Raw genomic sequence first — 21984 nt, 5'->3', positions numbered from 1 at the left:
TTGTTTTCCTTTCCAAGTTGCCCTGATTTCAACTTCACTCTTCTAATGTCATTATGCTACTAGCTATCAAGTTGCTGTAGGACTGTTCACTGAAGAGTCCAGTTGTCACCTAAATGTGCAGCTAAGATGAAAAAAAAATGCGGTTTCCAATACTCAGAATGATAAAACATAGAACTTCAGAGCAAGGTCGAAACTCGTTTCTAAGCAGTGTTGAATATGCTCTTGATCCATCTGTGCTTTGAGGTCATGTCTAATCAGAAGACTCATTTTGGCAAAATAATTGTATCAGATGTTCACTAGTTAAAGCACACTAAACACCTTCATTCACAAGCAATACTGAATATTCCTTAATTCTACCTATATAAATAAGCTCCAAGTTAGATACCTGCAGTACCAACTCAGCTGTGCCCATTATTGACTGAAGCTGATTGCAAAAGATAAATTTTCCAGGGAAAACATAGACATTTAGATCCTTCATGGAGAGCAGAATTTCAAATTAAAACCAAAAATATTTTGACAGAATGATAATTCTCTCAGGCTTTCTTAATATGTAGAAAATAGCTTTTAAAAATATATATATAATTTTGGTGATGGAAGGTCCTCTCTCAAGGTCTTCTAAAAGACAGTGTTTACAGAGTTGAGAGATTTCCCTGCTTAAAAAAAAAAAAAAATCAGCCTCACAATCAAATGTATCTTTTTTCATGATTAATTAATAAACATTTATGATGGATTTGATATGTGACGTGTCCTCTCTCCATATACATATACCTATAGATCTTACACATAAATGTAAACATGCATCTACATGTATTTTCACTCACATACACATATACACTTGCTAAGTGTTTTGTAAGGGTGCTATATTGCTTGCTATGTCTTTTCAAATTAAAGATGGGTAAGTGGTTTTACTTTCATCCTGATTTATAAGTCAAGATCAACAGATTGCATTTTTATATTTTAGAATACTCCGTAATTTTGTATTTTATTCAGCTATGACTTGAAATTTAAATTTTATGGAGTATGTTAGGTCATAATCAACATACATAGATGAATTTAAAAAGATATCAGAATTCTTCTTACATCTTAACTAGTTAAGGAAGAGTGGATGTTATTTCCTTTAATAAGTTTTCTGCCTTTGTGAAAAAGACTAAATTGTTTGGTTTATGAAGTATTGGTTAAACTATAGCTAATCCACCTATAATCTGCTCCAAATTTACTGTACAGAAAGGCTTATTACTAATTTATACACACATTTTATATCTAACTTGAAGAGAAACCAAGTGGCAAAATCACAAATCATGTAATTTTGTAAAATTTATTCACAAAAAGGAAAAAAAATCTCTATACTTATTAATTAAGTTTCAGAACTTAGTATTTTGGACCAGCAGTTCCAGAACTCTCTGAACTTTGTTGCAATAATCCATTTATATCCAAATTTATATATGTTACATAAAATTTTATCTGGAATTTTAACCTCAATCTATGAAAAATAAATTTCACAAGTATATAGTACAAAGAGTTTTCATAGCAACATTATAATAACTTCTTTTTGTAAATTACTGTGCAGATATGCTCAAATGCTGTATAAAGTTTATTCTTACCTTTGCAATGCTTTACATTCTGATTGGCTGAGGAACTTCTAATTTTCTCAATCACTGCATGGTTTTTTCTCTTTAAGTCTATACCCTACAGATCCATTCCTGCTGTTTGGCAAAGAGTCAATCAACCAGAGAAGTTGGATGTACATAATATATATGTGGTTATTTTTTGACAATCTTACTTCTACCATCACCTACCATATTTCTTAGGCTGTCTCTAGAATACAAATTTTACCCCCTTATCACCTATTTAAATACTGCAAAAATGCATGGAGGACAAATGGTATTGTTTTTATTGAAATAAAAAGAAAAAAAAATGCAAAACAGGGCTGGCAAACCTGGGGGGAGGAAAAAAAAAACCAAACATTTGATTCAGTTCTCACTTTAAATCAAGGCAAATCTGAATTAATTCTATTAACCCTCACTGGCGACAACCAAAGCCAATAGGTCAGAGAATGCCCTGGTTTGTAAAGGTTGAATTCTAACATTGATGCCTTTGCTGCAGAAAGTTTCTCCTCAATTTAGCAAAGCTCTCATCCTGAGAGCAGCAGCTCTGTGCTTGTACTCTGTGTTTATGTCTTATAACAAAATCCTCCTCTGCACTGGTACGGGGGAAAGCACAACAAGCACAGAAAAAGGTCTAAGAGGGGAAAAACAAGAGGTGGAGTGTGGAGGAATTGCAAATCATAGGTCCTGTGGAGGAGGCTGTGCTCACACCTGCACCAACCCTTTGTGGCACCTAATACACACCAACATACAGCTCGCTTGTGTCATGAAACAGCACGGCAATATTAGAGCAAACAAGACCATATGAGAAAGCATATGAGATAACCCACTGACTTTGTAATGCATAGTCATTGTTGGAAATTATCAGGACAAAAAAAAGAGTTGAAATGGATTTAGAGTTGACAGCTTTTTTTTTCTCTGTCCTTTTATTCCTTTTTAAAAACCACATTTGTTATTTTTGAAAGTTCATTATTTTCTCTCTAATTTAGCAAACAATGACACAAATAAATTCTACACTGGAGTAAACTCTTCCTAGGTAATTCATCTATATTGTATATAATATATATATTTTACACATATGTGTACATATTTCTTTATACACATATATGTGTAAATGTAAACTGCACGGCAGGGATGCATGCCAGTAAAACATACAGAAAACTCAGAGACACCAAATCAGCTGTCAGATTATATATTATAAAAGTACTTTTGTTTGACAGGCCGGACTAATTCTTATTTGAACAAGGTGTCTGAATGCTCACACCATGTTCAAACTGAAAATGAAGTATGAAATCGGGAAAAGTCCCTCTGTAAGTAACCTACCCTGGTATTCTGTCAGTGTCTACTCAGAGAAAATAATTTATAAATTGTTTGAGACTCAATCATTTTAATGTTCTACAGATATTTTAGTGTTCTACAGACATTCATAAAGAGATCTTGTCTTTGCACCAGGACTGGCATCACACATTGACTTCAGTGGAAAGATGTAAGGGTCTTTAAAGAACAACACAAACTGTCTAAGACACAGACATTAAAAGATAAATTTTCTAACCACTGTATTTGTAAACATGTGATATTTTGCTATAGACTATAATATAATTGTATGCAACGTGCTATATTTGTAATTCACCTGTTCACAGAAAGGAATAATTCAGACACTGTCTTATGGGAAACTGTGAAAAAAAAGGCAAAGGCAGTAGATATCTATCTATGTCAAATAAATGGAAGCAATATTTTTATACTTAATATAATTATGCCTTTGGGATCTTCAGCATAAGACTGAGAATCTTAAACCAACCATTTTCATTTGTGATTTTTTACTTTTATATTTCAAGATGATTGCACTCTTATTACTCCTGTGACAGTGTCCAGGCAACAAATGCTATCACGATAGGTCTCTATCACATGTGCTTCTCAAAATGAGCATGCAAATGAACTATCCAGATTTATCTTTAGAAATCATTTTATTTGAAGATTTAGCTCTAGGCAAAAGAATCACCTGGAATCAAATAACTGTATAATCACAAAAATTTAGGGATGAATAAAGATCTAAGAGCTGATCTAGCCAATCTTCTTAAGTACGCAAGATTGTAACCTGCAGTGAATTCTCTGGAGTATTCTCCACTCCAGGTTTAAATGACTCAGGCAATGGAGTCAACATTATTTCCTCTCAGTCTAACCCACCATGTACTTCTTCTCTAAGAATTTTTCCAGATATTCAGACAGCCATCTCTTCTGCTCACTTTCTTATTTACCTTCCTAGGTACATAGATCATCATGTCAGCACTACCTTAATATTGCATGTTGTTTGATGTTTTATTAGGCCAGTTTTGGTTAACATTAGAGAAAATTCTGGTTGCATACAAACAATGACCACTTGACACAATGCAAGTCTTGGGTAGCTGGAATTACTTCTTATCTGAACACCCACACATTTGCTTTGGTCATCAGTTTGCTCAGTCACTTTCCTCAAGCTTTCCTTACCAAGCAATCCCTCCATTCTGTCACTTCAATAGTTCCCTCCTTTTTTTCTCTGCATCTTCTCAGTTGAACTCATTACAGGTCTTTTTTAATGGCATGTTGTATTCCAGGTAGTCTAATACTCTTATGTTGAAATTATGGGTTCTCAACATGATGCCTTTAAATATACTGCATAAGAGGCACTGCTGCTACTTCACTGTCTTTTATGTTTGTTTTTTTTTAAATTGCATTTTAACCTGATAACTTCTTATCCACTTCGCTCTTAGGTCTCTTCTTATTACTCAATATCTTTTTCTGTTGAATATTTATTTGTTTCAGGTTTTTTTCATGCCTGTATTTCCTCTTTTCCATGTTAAATCTTATATTTTGCTCTCCAAACAATACTGGTAACCTGTCTTGTTTATGCTTATTGTCTCATTTTTCCCTCAAGTATTTATAGCCTCTCCAAATACAGTAACATGAGTTGTTTCGTGTGCCCTTTCCAAATTATTAGTAAATAAGTACTTTCAGATTTAAAGTCCAGTATTCACAGACCTAGACAATAAACTTCACTAAATCACTAAAGTGTGAGCAATTATTTAAGCACATTTTTTGAGAAAAATATTAATTTTTAAAATTATTAGAACATTAAAATTGCATTTTCCTTCATTCATTTTTAGACGAGCTCATCATTTTACGCCTGAGAATTCAAACATCCTGTGGCTTTTAACACTCTCTTAAAGTGTGGGTGTTAAGCACAGGATTGGGCGTCACCTGAGAGAGCAAAACCACAGGGATGAAAGCAGAAAGAACAGGTAAAAATCCAGTTTAAAACTCAAAATACATAAGATTGTATCTATTCATTGGAAATGCCAATTTTATGTAAGCTAAGGCCAACTTAAACGTCTGCTTATTTTAGTAGCTCTTATTTATAGGAGATGTCAAATTGAAAAGACACCATTAGACAGTAAAGACTACCTGAAAAACAGGGACCTTACAGGATTGGGCTCAATGACCAAGAGGTAGTACAATATATTTTGATTCAATAGGTATTTTGGCCTATATTGCTACAAATACTCAAATATATGTTGCTTGTGAAAAATTTGTAAAATACACAGATTTTTTTTTCAAAGGTGGAAAAAATTGAGACATTACATCTTTGTGTTAAATATAGTATCTTATGTTTATTGTGTGTACAGTGTTTCTGCATACTGTGTGCTACTAGCAAAATGTGACCAAATGGCTGACTTTCATTTATCTTAATTGGCATATCTCTTCAGTGATACTCTATTCATTTTGCAGATGTTAAGAGATGTGAACAAAACTAATGAATATTTCCAAGCAAGATGCTTCAAATCTGTATACTTTCAAAGTAGCAGAAATATTTCATTTCACAAATGTATCACATTTATGCTCAAAATAGTCTTTCACTGGGAGAATATGCATGTTTCAATGTTGTCTAACAATAGGGTTTAGAACAGGAGTGGTACCTTTCAAATGTATCATTTACAAGTCACCACTTGTCATTAAATGTAACTGTATGTTCAAGAGGTTTGTAATAATAGCCTTTAATTAAACTGCAGACTGTTAGAGGGTTTCTGTTGCCCTTTAAAGTTCTTAATTATTAGTTGTATCCAGCCTTTTATGGCACACTTACGGTTAAATTAAATAATTAAAATATACCTCCAAGAGAAATAAAGACTTTATGTGTTTTAATTCGATTTCTGAATTTTGAGGCTTTTGAAATAATAACAGATGTTTTGCTTTTCTTGTGTTGGCTTACTAGAATGTGACATACATTAAAAAATCAGTAGCTTTTTATGGTAATAATTGGTAAGCATGATGCATGTAAAGGAGCTATTTTCTATGTATGGCTGGCAAAAGTGCTAATTAAATAGTTGGTATTCATGGCTATGCTCGTTCATTGTTTAGTGACATACAAATCCAGCGATATATGCCAGCAGACATTTTAAGTTGAATGTTTTCTCCTCTACGCTCTTTGTCATGAAATGGTGGCACCATGATGAGAACACTGGTGTAAGCAAAACATTGAAATATGCTTTAACGTTTTAACCATGTAGCATCACCAGTCTAGTTTTCTAATGAATTTTTAATTTCCTTTTTCTTATAAAGATGTTATGAGTTATCACTGATGCATATTAAATTATATACGAGTCATTTTCTCACTAAATTTGCATAAAATGGTTAAATGCTAATGCACCAAATGGAGCTTACTATATCTGGTACAGTAAATATGCTTTTGTAGGTTTTCTGCAATCAATCTCCTGTATTTCATTAACAGCCAGATAAAGGTCTGTTCTGAAAAGGGGAAATAAAGACTATTGTATGTACACTGAGATTTTATGATGCCTGTGATGATTTCTACATGGTGATTAGAACCCAGTCTAGAATTAGAACTTGCATGAGACTGAAAACAAAATTCCTTTGCAAGTATAGCTAAATAGTTCCCCTGAAAACAGCCTAGTGCTGCTGATAACCACCAGGCAGCTCATTGAGATTTTACACATTTAGCATTGAACGCTGGGTTTAAAATGCACCTCCTCACTGTTTCTCAGTGCAAGCTAAAACTGCTGTTCTTCTCTTATTGTTCCATACACTCACCTTTTACCCACATTAACTGTTCACACTCACCTTTTACCCACATTAACTGTTCCCTTCTTGTCTCCCTGCCAACAAGAAACTCTATATATTGGCCAACATGTATTATAGTTGATAGCAAGTTCACAGTAAGAATGGTATCACTGATGCAATATTATTAATCCAAACAAACTCCTTACATTTAATGATGGAAACTTTGTTTCCTCACTCTTATTTTCTTTTTTAAATCTGGAACATTTTTGGACCTGGTGCAGAAAGTGCTTTTTAAAAATAAATGTATGCTTTGCCCTACAGGTTTTTTTAATTAATCTTGATAAATAATGAAGGAATGCATAGTATATTATTTAGATGCAATGGTCTTAAGAATTTGTGTGGTATTTCAGCTACAATTACTGTAATTTATTTATCAGTAAAAAATTTACATAATCGCAATTCAAAATCCAGTGGACTGGAGAGATGTCAGAAGGACATCCAAGAATGTGTGTAATGACTCTGGTCAGCAGATTAACTTAATAATATAGTGCTGTGCAAGATGTTGTAGTATATTACAGAGCTATATTTGATGAATCATTTGTAAAACATGAAAGCAAACTTTTGTTTTCTCTTTTCGGTTTTAACATAAAGAAAAAATTTGAACACAGAATAGGAATTAAACCATTCTGTAGGAAATAAGGTATTGTTTCTACTAGAATGGAAGAAAATTTAAATCTAAGTATTATTTACCATATTGTTCTGGAGTCTCTCTTCTTCAATTATTGGAGGAAATGTCAATTTAATTATAATATCATTAAATGGTTACTTCATTTTGTGTAGTTATTTTAGTCTATCCCATTGGTCATCAGTGGTAAAGGACAATGCAGGGAAGAAATGTAAATTTTCTGCCTTATATACACAGACTGGTGACAGAGGTGACTCACTCCTGGTAACTGTTTTATTGATCTGTATTATGGAACTGTATTAACTGTGGATCTTCCCTCACCACATGAAGTCTTTTTGAGGCAAATGACGTAGAGCTTATGGATAGGATGGAACATAGTAAACCCACTCCATGACAATGCACGTGCTGACACAGATCACGGGTTTCTGGTTTCAAAATTACATGGACAAATACACAGGAGCTTGCATATGCCAATTTTATCCATGTAATGCTTCTAAAATAAAAAAAGGATATACATAGCTGTCATATGAACCCAGCCATATAAGAATAATGGGAATTTAGAGGAAGACATAAAATTAATATTCATATATTTCCCAATGTTGTATTTATTTTACCCAATGGTAAAATATTGGTACCTCATAAAATCCACGGTACTCAGCTGAACAGGAAGATATATAATGTATGCTTACAACAATTACAGCCATAGAGAAGAAGATTTTAATGGTCTATTTTGAGACAGTTTTCTAATATGAAAAGTAAGTGAAGAATTGTCTATGTGTCTGTTTCAGCCCATACCACCACCAGGCTGTACTTTCCTATGCATCCACAGTGAATTCTGAGATGCTACAGCTTTTTGTGACGGAGAACAGCTAAAGACAGTATTTCATACTTATACAAAAGAGAGTTAATTTTTACCTACTCCCATGTACCACAACTGGTGCTAAGTTAGGCAGGTGAGAAGAAACTGCCTGTGTGTGATATCATCCTTTCTGTGCAGGTTCTCTTGTTAGCGACTAACTTTCTCATACAAGGTTATTGTATGTTAGATTCCAATTACATTAAACTAGTACCATTATTCTCCAGATAATGATATTATTTGATTACACCCCAAACTCTTGTTTTTTGAAGATAATATTATATATGACAATGATACTGGAGTATTTTTATGGTAATTATTTTTATGGCATTATTAACAGAATAAATGCAATTGAAAAGACATCTTAAAAAAAAAAAAGTTTAGAAAAAACCAATTATATGCTTTTTTGCATTGACACAGAGTTTGTTCTGGAAGGAAAATAATCCCACTCAGACCACACAAGTCCTTTTACAAAGGGTGAAATGCCAGTCCTATTTGAGTCAAATATAGACCTACCAAGCTTTGACCCAAAGCATGAGACACTATTTTTCCCAACAAACTCTTCTAACACTCTAAAGAAGACAAATTACTGACTGTCTCCCATAGTCATTTACTTTTGAAGTTCATTTTAACCTAGCTCCCACTTTGCCCATGCTGATGTACAAACTGGAGATCAAGAGGCTAAGCAGAAGGTAATTCCTTATCACAGTCTCCTGTGCATTGGCAGTTTCCTTACTAACTTTATCATATGGGTCTGCCAGTCTTGCTCCCTGCGGCAGCCTTACTCACATGCTCACAGCACCATCAGATCCATAAGAGTCATTAAGCAAATAAAAAAGTTCTATGTTCTTATCACACACTGCACATTAGCATAGACCTAAACATCGGTGCTTAGGAGGAGGGAATACCCATTTACTATTTCTCATGTTGTGATTCTTGGGCCTGTCAGGCCCTTGTGAAGGGCCAGGAGCTGGACTTCAGCAGTCTCTGTGGGTCCCTTCTAACTCAGGACATTCTGTGATTCTATGATTTAATGCTTCAGATTTCAGTAAAAGCTGAAGGAACTGAAAAACATGGCAGCAAAGCTTCTACACCTGGAGAAGAAAGATCAGTTTTGCTCTGAACTGTATATATCCCTTGGTTGTTCTTACATTAAATATGAGTGTGTTTACCATTCTAGCATAAGCCACTTTTAAAAGGTGTTCTTATGGTGTAGGCGAGGTACAGGAATTTCAAAGGCAAGTGGTCACAGATTTTAAAATGAACAGCATTCCAAATGCATGGGGCACCAAAGAGTCCTCTCTGATACGTTACTCCTTAGTAATTCCTTTAGTTACAAGACCTGGAAGGATCCATACGTGTCAGCAAGCTACTCAAAGTCGTAACAGCATCCAAAAATGCACCTATTCTTACAGCACCAACATGGACATGACTGTTCCTGATGGGGGGTTGTCCTGTCTCACTAGGAAATTTTTTGACACAAACAAGGGTCTTGCATGGAGGAGAAGAAAAAAGTTAACAATCACTTTGGTATGAGGTGACAGCGGGGCCCAAAGAGCCTTTTAGTGGCCCATGCAGAGTGTTTGCTGAACCTGGCCCTGCTGTGGGGGGTGCGGGGCAGTCACCATCGCGGGCGGGTTGCGCTCCACCTGACAGCGCTCCGGAGCCAAGACGGTATCATTAGCCTCGCACAGCGTGATTTCTCCCTAATCCTCTCCGCGACTTACAAGAAGTTTAAATGTCCATGCATGATGTTATTAACTGGCTTTAGCAACAGCTTAAGACCTGGATATTTTTTTCGGAACCTCCCTGATCGGAGGAGCACAGCGATGAGGCGGTCAGTCGCGATAATAATTACTTGGCACCAGGAGGGGAGGGTGCTGGGTGAGAGGCGGCTCCTGGTCGGGCGGCAGCGCTAGCGCTGGCAGCAATTAACGGCAGGGAGGGGCGGGCGGTGAGGAGGGGGGCCACGGACTGAGTATCAGCGGGAAGAGCAGAGGCTTGGAGCCCCGGACCGGTGCACTCCGCCGCACCCCGCCGCATCCCGAGCGCGCCGCCGCCTGTCTCCCGGGAAACACCAATCAGAGCGGTCACCGGGAAGCGGGGGCGGAGCCCAGCGGCTGGATCCCGGCATCCCCTCGTCGGTGGGGATGGGCTTCGGCGGATTCAGGCGGGTGGTTCGGGCTTCGAACCAGCGGGGGATCAGCTTGAGGAGCTCTGGAGGGATGTGCGGCCTTGGCAGGGCAACCAGCGACTGGGGGAGCCCGCGGGCCTAGCGCAGCCTCCGCGTTTGCCAGGAGATTTTTCGACCCGTCCCCGGCTCCCCACAGCAAGCATGGATTAGCATTAGTTTGGAATTAGAGAAAAATAGCTTTTTGAGCACCAGGTCTAAAGACACGGACCGAACACTATATTCCTTTCCCACTGCATTACATACATATACTCTCAAATCAGGTTAGACAGCCTGGTGTGAGACTCGATCCTTGTTCCTGCAAAGTCAGTGGCATAAGTTCATCCGTGTCAGACTTTGACTCTGGCAGGGTCATACCAGCTTTACACCATGTGCTATGGATGTATATGCATACATGCACAGATGTATGTTTATAGTTATATGTTTATACACAAGGGAGAGCTTCAGGAAGAACAAAACAGGTTATTGTTGACAGTCAACAGGAAAGTCAAAGGGCTCCTTTCTCCTTTTCCACTCCCAGAAAGGGCCATAAGAAATGCCCTAATTTTTACCTCATACACTTGCCATTTAGATAGGAAGTTTAACTGTTAGAGTCTGACATTTTCTTTCTTCTAAATTAAAATAATGGAGGATGTAAGGGTAATTAATGCACTCATTCCAGGGTGAGCAACCTATGGAAGTGGTGTACATTTTAAAAATTTAAATGGACTTTTTCCATCATGTCTCTGTGGGACAGCTATGCACACCCACCCCTCCTTCAAGGAGTAGCCAACAGAAATCAGAAAACAACTTTTAATTCACATGGAAAGGGTGGGATCTGGCCTAACAGGTAGCATGTCCTTGGCTTCTCCACAAAATGAAATATTTTACAACATCTATTTTAATTGAAAAAAAACCAATGTACCCTATGCTATTGTACATTAATGGCAACTTCAGGGAAGAGGAGATTCGTACATGAACTATTGGTACAAGTATTGGTACTGTCTTATTTGGAGAGGTGAAGAAACTTCCCCCTCCAACAGCTGCCAGGTTTTGTTTGGTGGGCAGGGAAGTGGTGAAGGCCTGGCTTCCCTTTAAACCTCCAGGACACCTGCCTGTGCTGCCCTGCTTCTGTTCTGCTCTCAGACGGCCCCAGCTGCCCCTCACTCACAAGTGGTTACATGAGAAAGTCAGAAAAGACAATTTACCCAGCCACCCCTACCAATCCTCTGCCTGCACCATGCACCAACATTCCCAGTGTCCAATGTCGCTGGTGATAGACCTGCTGGGAAAGGCAGCAGGTGGAGCGGCTGAAGGGACGCATTATTCGGCACAGGGGCAGTTATTAATTTTTTCAAGTTTTTATACCAAGAACTGTACAGTGCTTTATGAAACACAGGCAGAGTCGCAGTCACTTAGATTTAAAACATGGACATTCTAACAAAGCACAAACAAGTAACTCCTCATCATGCCTTTGAGCTGTTCCTTAGTCTGCACTGTGCATGAACACTAAGCAGAGGACTGAACTGAACAGCATTCATAACAGAAACCATTATAAAGTGAGGGTAAAAAAGCAGTAGTTAAAAACTGAGAGAACTGGAAGCTTTCCTTCTGGTACCTGTGTCAACACTGAGATGCCCTAATGAATTTCCTCTAGCACCTGGAAAAATATATTTCCCTTTGTTTTGCTTGTCTTATTTCTGCTAAACATTCAAGAAGAAATGCATTCAGAAGAAGCAACCCATGTACTATGGAGTACATTTACTAATATCTATCCCAACCTGGAGGGTTAAAATAGTAGTTGAATATAAGTTTGTTTGCAGAGTTTATTTTTTAAATTTCATGATGAATTAGCCAACTCTATGTGTTGAACTAATTGTAAGAAAATTAAAATGTTTATCTGGCTAAAATAAATTGTAAATGAACTCATTTTTTCCTCCACCTTTTTTTGTTGTATTTCATGCATTGTAGACCCTAGCAATGATATTAGTTCTAGTGTGGGAAAATATTATAATTGAGATCTGCTAAGTTATTTGCAGACTTCAAGTTTTTCTTTACACTGTGCTGACGTTTAGTACAGCCCCGGTGAGGAAAACAATGCTGCCATTCACAGCTCTAGACGTAGATTTCAATCGACTTAAGCGGGCACAATGAAACTTGGTCATTCGCTGGTTACCCATATTGTGTTCTCAAATTTTCTCTCAGCAAAAGTATAATGACTCAGTATTGTATAGTTCCATAGACAAGGACTCAGAACAAGAGACACTAGTTTTGTCTGACGGTGTGAGAAAGTCGTGAAGGGATCTTTTCTTCCAGATGGTGTTAAATTCAGCTGCCTTTTTAACATTGCCTTGCACAGCAATGTGCTGCTCCCTTTTCACAAAGAATAAGCCCGGGTCCCTGCTAGTTAACATGCATACTCACGCAACCTGCAACTACACTCCAACTGTTTTACAATGCAGTGGTATGCTAAATAAACTTCCAGTGCTAAAACTAGCTTTGAGAGAACTGCCCCACTGATAATTAAAATTTTTGTTCTTGTTTTGGGGGAATATTTTATGTTACAGAAAACTTCTTTTTTTTTTTTTTTTTGATTTTTTTTTCCCCCACAAGTTTTAAGGGAACAGCACCTAACAGATACATAATCCTAGGAAAGGATTACTTTTCGGAGTTACTTGGTGCATGAGCCTCTTAAAGCATGATTGAGGGCCTGCTACCACATTTCGAAATGTTCTCTTTCCCCAAGTTAGAAGTTAGCTGTGCCAGAGAAAAGATGCAGAGAAATGAGGCGCTTTGCTCTTAAAGAAGTGAAGTAGTAATAAAAATAATAGTAATAATAGTCGTATTTTATTGATTGCTAATGTAACATTAATAAGGTACAAAACAATTTAAAGTGACAATGGCCAACATGCGATTATATGCTGTTGTTTTTCTAGGGTGTTTTCCTTCACAAGTTTACACTGGAGACCAAGACACAAGCAGCAGCTTAAGTAAATTGACCCTTTTCATGACTAAGTAAACAATGGGCTTCCCCAGAAAACAGCTTATCGCCTTAATTGAAGCTATTTGAGAAAGAAAATCGCGCACTTTGTCATGTAAATGTTAATTGTAGTAGACAAAATGGCTCTAGGTAAATAGCACCTCCAGACAAGCAGTAAATGAGAGGCGTGCGGGCACTCGGCGGTGAAAGGCTGGTGGCACAAACACGGTTCCGATGTAAATAAACACGGCTCCCCTCTCTGGGCGCTGCAGCAATAAAACTTTGGCACGCGTAGAGCAGCCAAAACGGAGGTTTAACCTCACAAACAGCCTTGCCGGGGCCTCGGACGGCACTGCCGGCAGCCACGAGGCGGGACCTACGACGAAACTGAGGTTAACAGCTACTGGGAGGATGGGGTGACTTTTGGGGCCAAATTCTTTGTTTTAGATAGCAAGCCTGCTGCTTCTAGGACACCCTGTTCCATCCCTCTCACGGTGTGTGGCGTGATGAAGAATACTCCCGCTATAAGGCCCAAACCAATTTTTTTATACAACCAGTACAAGAGCAAAGTAGAAATACAAGAGAAAATTAAATAACAATAAAAAGCGGCGCACAGAGGGCTAGCCCCGGACGGATGGAGACCACTGAGCCCCCTTCTGATCTCATCTTATTTCTGATCTTATTTTAATCTGCCGTGGAGAACGTTCGGTTTCTAACACAGTATCACATGCCAGCGTGCCTCCGGGAAGACGCTTAGGTCAAGTCCAGAGGAAATATGTTACCCTGAACAATTAAACCTCCTCGATTTCACTGCACGAGGCGCCTAAGCCGCGGTAATTAAAAAGATGAATAGCACCCGAACTAATATTTGTTAAAAACACGAGGATCTTCGCAATACGGACAAGCCTGCCTTTCCCTTCCTCCACTGGAACCAAAGCCCGCATCCCCCAACCCGCTCCCTCAGCAGGAGAATGGCGCAAGTTCCGCCCGGGCTCAGGTTCCGCCCTTCTTTCGCGGTGGGAGGCGGAGGAAGCCGGAGCGTCCACTCGCCTGGCACCTCTCGGATGGCCGCGGGTGGGAGATACTGTCGCGGGTGCCGGCGGTGGCTCCCCCCGCCCGACCCCATCCCCGGCCCCGGCCCCCGCCGGGCTGTCTGTCACCGGCCGCCGGGACACGGCGTTGGCACTTGCCCCGAGCGTGGGAATGGGAGCGCCCAGCCGTTCACATCTCCTGCACGCCGTTTAACAGAATCAATTAGGCAAGACAGACCCTCCGCTTCTCCACTCTCGCACGCCCCCTCCCATCACTTTTTTTTTTTTTGTTTTTTGTCAGGACCATATACGTCCTAATTATTTCGGTATGGGATGCCAGAGCTGTTTCCTGGATAGATCTGATCATCCTTAAACAAAAAGAGAGGAGGCGCACACGTGGGTTTTGGAGTAAATGTCACTTTCATTTCCAATGCTAGGCGCAGAGCAAGGCACAAAACATTTTTTTACACTTTGACAGGGGGGAGGCGATCTCGTCTCCATCATGTCTTTCTGCTTCAGTAGCTTCCTCAAGGAAACCCTCTCTCAACAGAGAAGCATCTGTGCTAGCGTTTTGAATAGAGAAATAAAAATCGACCATTACTTTTTTCCCCCCATTTTTGTGCAGCTCCGCCGGGTTCTCAGTAGATATAAATTATTAAACTTGTCTACACTTCAGTGTAAAATTTTTCTGAAAGCCTACTTTCATAGGATTTGAAATTACCCTCGATGCTTTGTCTCAGATGCACACAGACAGGTTTTGGGTTGGTTTGTTGTTTTTTTTGTTGGTTTGGGTTTTTTTTCCTTAGTTCAGTAGTCCACTCTGTATCATCAATATCACTGTCTTCATCATCACCAACTACCACCTTTATTTTTAAGGCCACTTCATTGCAATGAATCACTTTGCAAAATGCAACTCATAATTAGCTTTCTAATAGAAAAATAAATCATGTATATCCTCTTAGCCCAGTTTAAGGCTGGCTGGTCTGGGTTTGTCTTTATTTATTCAACAGCAATAGTTGCACATGCATTGTTTATCATCAGTACCATGTCCTCTGTGCAGCGGCTGGCTATCCATTATATGCCATCTGACAACTTCATATTTTGGAATGAGCATGCCATTTAATTTCATCCACTCCCACCTTCAGCTCTAAAAATATTAGATTCAATAAGCATTACTGACCCTTCTCGAGTTTTACTGTCTCTCGCAGCAGTCTTTCATTTTCACACGTTGTACGATGATCTTGAAGGAGTTTTTACTTTCGGTTATCTAGCTTTATGAAGACCAAAACACTCATACAGCTAGATAACCAAAGATAACAACTCGCTTCCCTCAAAGCATTTTTTTATTTATTTTTATTTTTTTTTCTAGTCCTTGCTAGAATCCAGAGTTTTTCTGGCAAACAGACATGTTGTTTCCTCCAAGAGCACCAGTGCTGCTTTAAAATGTTCATCCTTTTATGCAAGTGTATCTGTATGTATGCGCAGCTAATAACATCCAAGAGAAATATGTTGCCTTCGAAGTTTATTCCGAACTTTTTTTTTCAGCCAGTAATTTCCGGCAGGGATAGCCAACGATTCGTCTGTTAATACCAGAAAATAAAACCAGCCATTAAGGTGCGTCAAGCTGCGTTAAGAGAGAGGAGCATCCATCCTTTAACAGGCCTCTATTTGCATTGTAAATCGCTTAGTTCTCACGAACGACTCTTTAGCCTCTATAAAGATGTAAAGCCATCGGCAATTTCCAGCGCAGTGTAAGGAGGAAGAAGAAAAAAAAATTCCATTTAGTAGAAAGTAACAAGATGATTCGAGGATGCGTCTCTTGATCCCTTTAGATTATGCACGGCATAGATCTCTTTGCCAAATGGTGGCAGCTTGATTGCAAATATCTTGCGTGCAGTGTGTATTTTAGAGGGGGAAGATCCTCGCTTTCTCGGGGATCCCAGAGCTGGGGAGAAGAAGACGCGGTCTTGCCGGCTGCTGCTGCCCCCGGTCTGAAAGAAGGAGGAAAGGGCCATCATTGGAGGGCTTTCAGTGCCAAAATGCGGGCCAGCCAGGCAAGGTCAAAGGTCCTGGACCGCGGGAGACCAAGGTAATGATGATGTCATGAGAAACCTCAAGTACACACGGCTATTGATATGCATGAGCGACCAGCCACCGGCGCCGGGACCGAGTCCGGTCTCGCCTCCAGCATCGCCGCCTCCGCCGTCTTGGCGCGGGGGATCCGCCCGCCGCTGTCACCTTCCTCCTCCTCGGCAGCGCAGACCGCTTCAACAACCAGAGGCCGAGAGGCAGGACGCTCTCCCTCGGGGCGGGAAGCAGCCTGCCCGGCCCCGGGGAGAGCAGGGGAGCACCGAGGAGCCCGCGCTCCTCTTCGGGCAGCCCCCGCCGGTGCGCAGCGATGCCGCGGCGGGAGCGGGGCCTGGTACTCAGAGGCCGGGAGCAGGGCTGTGCTACGCAGTAAGTCGATGTGTAATTACATTGACAATTTACTCTGTCGTAGGGTGTCTGCGGGGCTTTTTTTTTTTTTTTTTGGTGTGAGGTTTGGTTGTGTTTTATTTTTTTTTTGGTTGGTTGACTGGTTTGGGGTTCTGGTTTTGGGTTTCTATTTTCTTTTTTGTTTGGTTGGTTGGTTGGTTTGGTTTTGGATTTTTATTTGTTTGTTTTCTGTTGTTTTGGTTTGGTTTGGGGTTTTGTCGTTTTGTTTGTTTGGTGGGTTTTGTTTTGTTTCGTGGGGTTGGGGTTTTTTTTGTTTTGTTTTTTTTTTGTTTTGGTTTTTTTTTTTGACTCCACATCTCTGTCGTGCTTCGCGCCCGGCGTGATTCACAGCTGTTTACAGCGGGATGGTCCAAGATGTTTTCCTCTGCCTGTCCGTGGGGGAACCTGAGAGCAGCAGGTTCAGTGTATTCTGTGGCATCAATTCCACCTCTCCGCCCTTCTACCCTGCCCCCCTCCCTCCCAGCTTGTGTGTGTCTCTATGTCTGTGTTAGAAAGCAACACAGGTGAACATTGCAGCAACATTTGTTTAAGGTCATGCATCATCACCTGACGAAATGCCTTAATAAAACTGCTGATTTATCGTTTATTTTTATTAACCTCGTCCCAGAGTGAAGAAATGCATGCTGATGTTACTCACGGAACCAACGAAGGCAAGTCTTTCTAAACTGTTAGGATGTGTTATGTGCAGTTTTAGGATTTAAGCCTCTCAGTTTCCCCTTCCCCACTCCCCCAAAAGAACGTTACACTTTGAATTATTTAACAATATAATTTGCATGGAATTTTTGTTACTCTGAAGTGCAAACTTTAAAGGCCTCCTGAGTATGTGTGATGTAATGAACCTTCTCACTGAGATCTACCATATTTTCTGTAGAAATTAAAAAATGCATTTCAACAGCTGCAGTGTGCTGTGGTCAGTATAACACACACCAAAAAATTCAGCACACACAGACTATGGAGTGCTCTGAACTCCTAAAGGAATAACAATTTAAAATTCATGCTGCTACTCCTCTTCTAAGGTGCAAAATATAACACAGCATATCATGCACTATGTTCCCGCACAATTAGTTAAGATGTCACACTGCATTTAAATACATTTTTTGTAAATTAACCTGTGTTTGCATAGGTTGCTAATTTTTAGGTGGAATTTTTTGAATGCATGGAGTCAAACTAAAGTTGTTGTTGCTCTGTGTTGGCTGCAGAGCTTGCTAGTATGATAAAGGAAATGTGTGCTTGTGTGTATACAGGGGAGCCATATGTACATGTGTCAGTCTAGGTACATGTGTGTGTATGTGTTTGAGCTAAAATATATATGTAGATGTATGTAGTTACACCATAAAATATCAAGTAACCAGCCCATTTTTTATCATAATTACAAAAGCATGAAAACAGGGAAGTAATCTCCTTTGTGAGACACTGCTCAAAATTAATACTGTCATCAAGAAGTATCACAAAGACATTGCTAATCTGCCAGTCTGCTAAGTCTCAAATACTGCAGAAATATTGCTAATTTATTTCTCCTTCCAGATTCTAAGCCTTTGAAATCAAGCATTTCTTTTTTTAAACAGGTATTATTTATCCTCATATAGACTGCTTTTTTACAACCAGTGCTTTTTACTTGAGAGACATAAGAGCTCATCGTGCCAGTCTTCTTTGTAGAAAATTCAGAGACTCACACAGAATGGTTAGAATACTTATAATGCTGCATTATGAGTTACTGAACTTCTTCATTACCTCTCAGGCTGTTCAGGCACAATAGGAGCAACTGAATCAGACATCTGATACATCCAGAGGCACACGATCACTTTGATATTATGTAAAATTCTAATGAGCTTTTCTGAATTGGCAGATAGGCAGAAAGATGTGGTTTTTATGGCAATAGCTGGGGCAGTAGTGCTGGTGATGAAGCATGTGTTGCATAGGACAGGTTTATGAGCTTATGGATTAAATTCTTTCAGTCAGAGGCACGGAAATTCAAATGCTCCTTGTGTATGTGTGTGTGCGTGTGTGTATGCTTATATAGGTGTCTATGTACATATATGGGTGTGTATGTACATATCTGCATATAACCATATTAACACAGATGGATATGTACATGTTCATGCAAGCCCATCACCAGATGTCACATGTCACCGGATTTACACTTAAATGCAAATGGGTATTTCCAAAGATGTAAGGTGTACCTTCAAAACACCAAGCCCTGTTCTCACAACCACCTCACTTACATTCTGACTTACTCTGAAGTAACTGCAATACACACGTTTTGTTGATTGCTCATTGGAGCACGTCAAAAGAGCCAACATGATGGTTATGATGTAGCTGATCATTAGCCATATTACGGATTACATTTTCTAGCTCTCAGACACTTAGTAAGGCCTTAAAATCATTGGGTGTCCATTAAGTATCTGCTTATTCTGAATATTACAAAAATGTATGCAGCAGTTTAGGGCACATTTCCAAGACTTCAACGTGGAAAGTTTAAGCAATGCACAGTTTTGAAAATTCTGCCCAAAATATCACCTGAATTGTCAAAACCAGCAGTTAACACAGCCTGCTCTCTTCCAGTTTACATAATTGAATAAAACTTATTTATTCCAAAGTCACTGTAGAAACATCAGCCTATTGTAAGACATGGAATACAAACACTGACTTCTTCCTCCTAGTTGCCTAATAAATTCCCACTAATGGTCTGCAGATTAGTATGTGATTGTCATGCTTGCTTTCTAATCTTTTTATAGGTCTGCAGACACCTGTGACATAAAGAAGAAATATCCTGCATGGATTTTTTAAGAATAAACAGTCTCTATTGACTTTAAAGAGGAATGCTTATGATTCTCTAATCATTGCAATCAGACCCCCATCCTATCTCCAGCATCCCCACCTTCTGTGTGGAAGACACACAGGAATCCCCCTTAAGCTGCTGTGAGGTACCTAAGAGGGCGTAGTGTTACATAAATTCCATTTTCACACTAAATTATGGCAGAATTCACGTAGAGTTAAACCACCATGGCATGCCAGTACAGCCCAGGCCACCTCTCCTTGTAGAGCAGCATCCCTTTCCTCCCAGCCAGGTAAGTCACTTGACTGTCTTGTCTTTCAATAAAGGTGCCCCATCTTTTCTTTTGTGATCACTATTTCATTTGATAACAACTGCAGATTATACTTCTGCTATGTTAAACCTATAGTGTGCAAAGGAATATCTACCACAAATTACAAACTAAAAAAAGTCAGATTATTAAGAATTCAGTCTCAGAAAAAAATACATTATCAAGCCCACACACAGTCAGTGATTATACCTGGAAACACTGTGTGCTGTTAAATAAGATATATTCATATCTGTAGGTGATACATGTCATTGTCTGACTTCTATTAAACAAACAAACAAAAAAATTACCGTTTCTTGTCATGATTTCACTACCTGTGTTCTGTCTGTGTTGTCTAAACCTGAAAAATAACCCCCTCCAAAAAAGCAAAGGATCACAATTTAAACACTTTCAGTGTTTGATTCTTGTTCCAGAAATGCATGTGAATGGGTAAACCTATGTGTTTAGAAGGCACTGAGTATATTAACTTCCAAGATTATTAGATAAATCACTAAAACGCTTGACTCTAGGTTAAATGGGGAAATAACTAGCCACATTTCCTGAAGATGATCTAATATGACAGAAAACAGATATGAGTGATGTCCTTCTATATCTGCAGGGTTAAATATGGTAAAATCAATATTTACTGGAAATCATATGAATAATTTACATATTTAAAATTTTATTGTTATTTCTGGAGAATTATGGTTAAAAATAAAAGGCTAAAAATATTATTTGGGGTTGCTGAATAGAAGTGACCAAAATTATAGAGGCAGATCTATGATTTGCATGCTACAAGCTGCCAGTTACTTAATAAAGGATGGAGGCTCCACCTAGCCTTCGGTTCAAAACATGCAAAATATACTAAGCCAGCCTTTCCCCACTGGATTTCCCAGCCCTTCCAGACCTATGCTGAAACCCGAATTATCAGGAAGGCGTGGTCTCTATTTACAGCCCCAAAAGCTTATCAAGGGCCGCAGGGTTAAATAAATACAATGTAAGCTGCTCGCTTTCATTGCATTATATCCAATAGAGCAGCCTTAGCTGAAAGAAAAAATTAAATAAATTCTTATTATTATTTCCCATGGAGCAACAGTGTTCTTAGATGTTACAATGAAGGAGTTTCACCCGTTCCACGGACCAGTGTGGACCGTGGTTGTTGAAGGATTTTGACCACATTTTTGGTGGATAGAGAGATGCAAGGGGACACTCCTGGGCCGTAGTGAGCGGCTGGGCTGCACCCTTCTGCCAGGTACACTCCTGAGTTGAGTCGCTTTGGCCAGGATGGATTTGGAGAACCCGGGAAGTGATGGCTGCTTGTTCTGAGTGATCCACTATGTGGGAGGCACTGGATGAACTAACTGCTGCGAGCAATCCCTTGTACCTCGACCAGCTGCAAGATATGCCTCCAACTTCTCTCCTTCCCCCTCCTTTTTTTTTCCTGCCCATTTCCCTCCCCCCTTCAAGTTTTTTTCTCCAGTTTTTTTTTTTTGTTTTGTTGTTGTTGTTTGGTTATTTTTTTAAGCTCAACTATGTAAAGGCCTGTTATACTTCAGCCCTGTGACTGTTTGTTCCTGTGTCTGCACACCTGCACACCTTTTGAGGGCACCCAGGCATTGCAAAAAAAAGCTCCCTCAGAAGCCATAGCTTGGCAACTGCTGGTAGTCTGCCAGATAATTAACATTTCTCGCAACCAAATACAGCTCCACGACCAACAGGTTTATCTTCAGACACACAAAACCAGCTCACCAGCATAAGACACTGTGTCCAGTCATAAAACCCTGCCTTGTTAATCAAATGTCCCTTGCCAGGAGCAAGAGTTCTGTCGGGGAGACCCTGTCTGGCTACCCGGGGAGAGGCGGCCTCCACGGGCTCACAGGGATCTGGGAAACCTCCACCTGCCCGGGGCTCAGCACCCGAAATTTTGCCAGGAATTCAGGACACCAACACACATACATAAACACTTGCGGTACTTACATTTCTTCGCCTTTATCAGGGAAAGATGTGACCCCAGATCTAGGGGGAAAGCT

At 39.5% G+C, this 21984-nt stretch overlaps 2 protein-coding genes across 2 annotated transcripts in view; one reads left to right on the top strand and one right to left on the bottom strand.

The window, feature by feature from the left end:
• LOC127468954 (uncharacterized) overlaps window positions 1-21984 on the bottom strand; it is a 97073-nt gene that overhangs the window by 64602 nt on the left and 10487 nt on the right. The window lies entirely within an intron of this gene.
• On the top strand, window positions 13213-21037 carry LOC127468963 (uncharacterized). The gene is made up of 3 exons (XM_051782711.1): window positions 13213-16835; window positions 17482-17524; window positions 19610-21037. The coding sequence occupies exons 1-3, from the start codon at window positions 16482-16484 to the stop codon at window positions 19630-19632; spliced, it is 420 nt and encodes a 139-aa protein (XP_051638671.1). The 5' UTR covers window positions 13213-16481; the 3' UTR covers window positions 19633-21037.

The sequence above is a fragment of the Manacus candei genome, unplaced genomic scaffold, assembly GCF_025592945.1.
Source record: "Manacus candei isolate 608988 ecotype Guabito, Panama unplaced genomic scaffold, ASM2559294v1 h1tg000016l, whole genome shotgun sequence".
NCBI classification, from domain to species: Eukaryota; Metazoa; Chordata; class Aves; order Passeriformes; family Pipridae; genus Manacus; species Manacus candei.
Note: the sequence above shows the minus strand (reverse complement) of the source record. Positions and strands in the feature narration are given on the sequence as shown.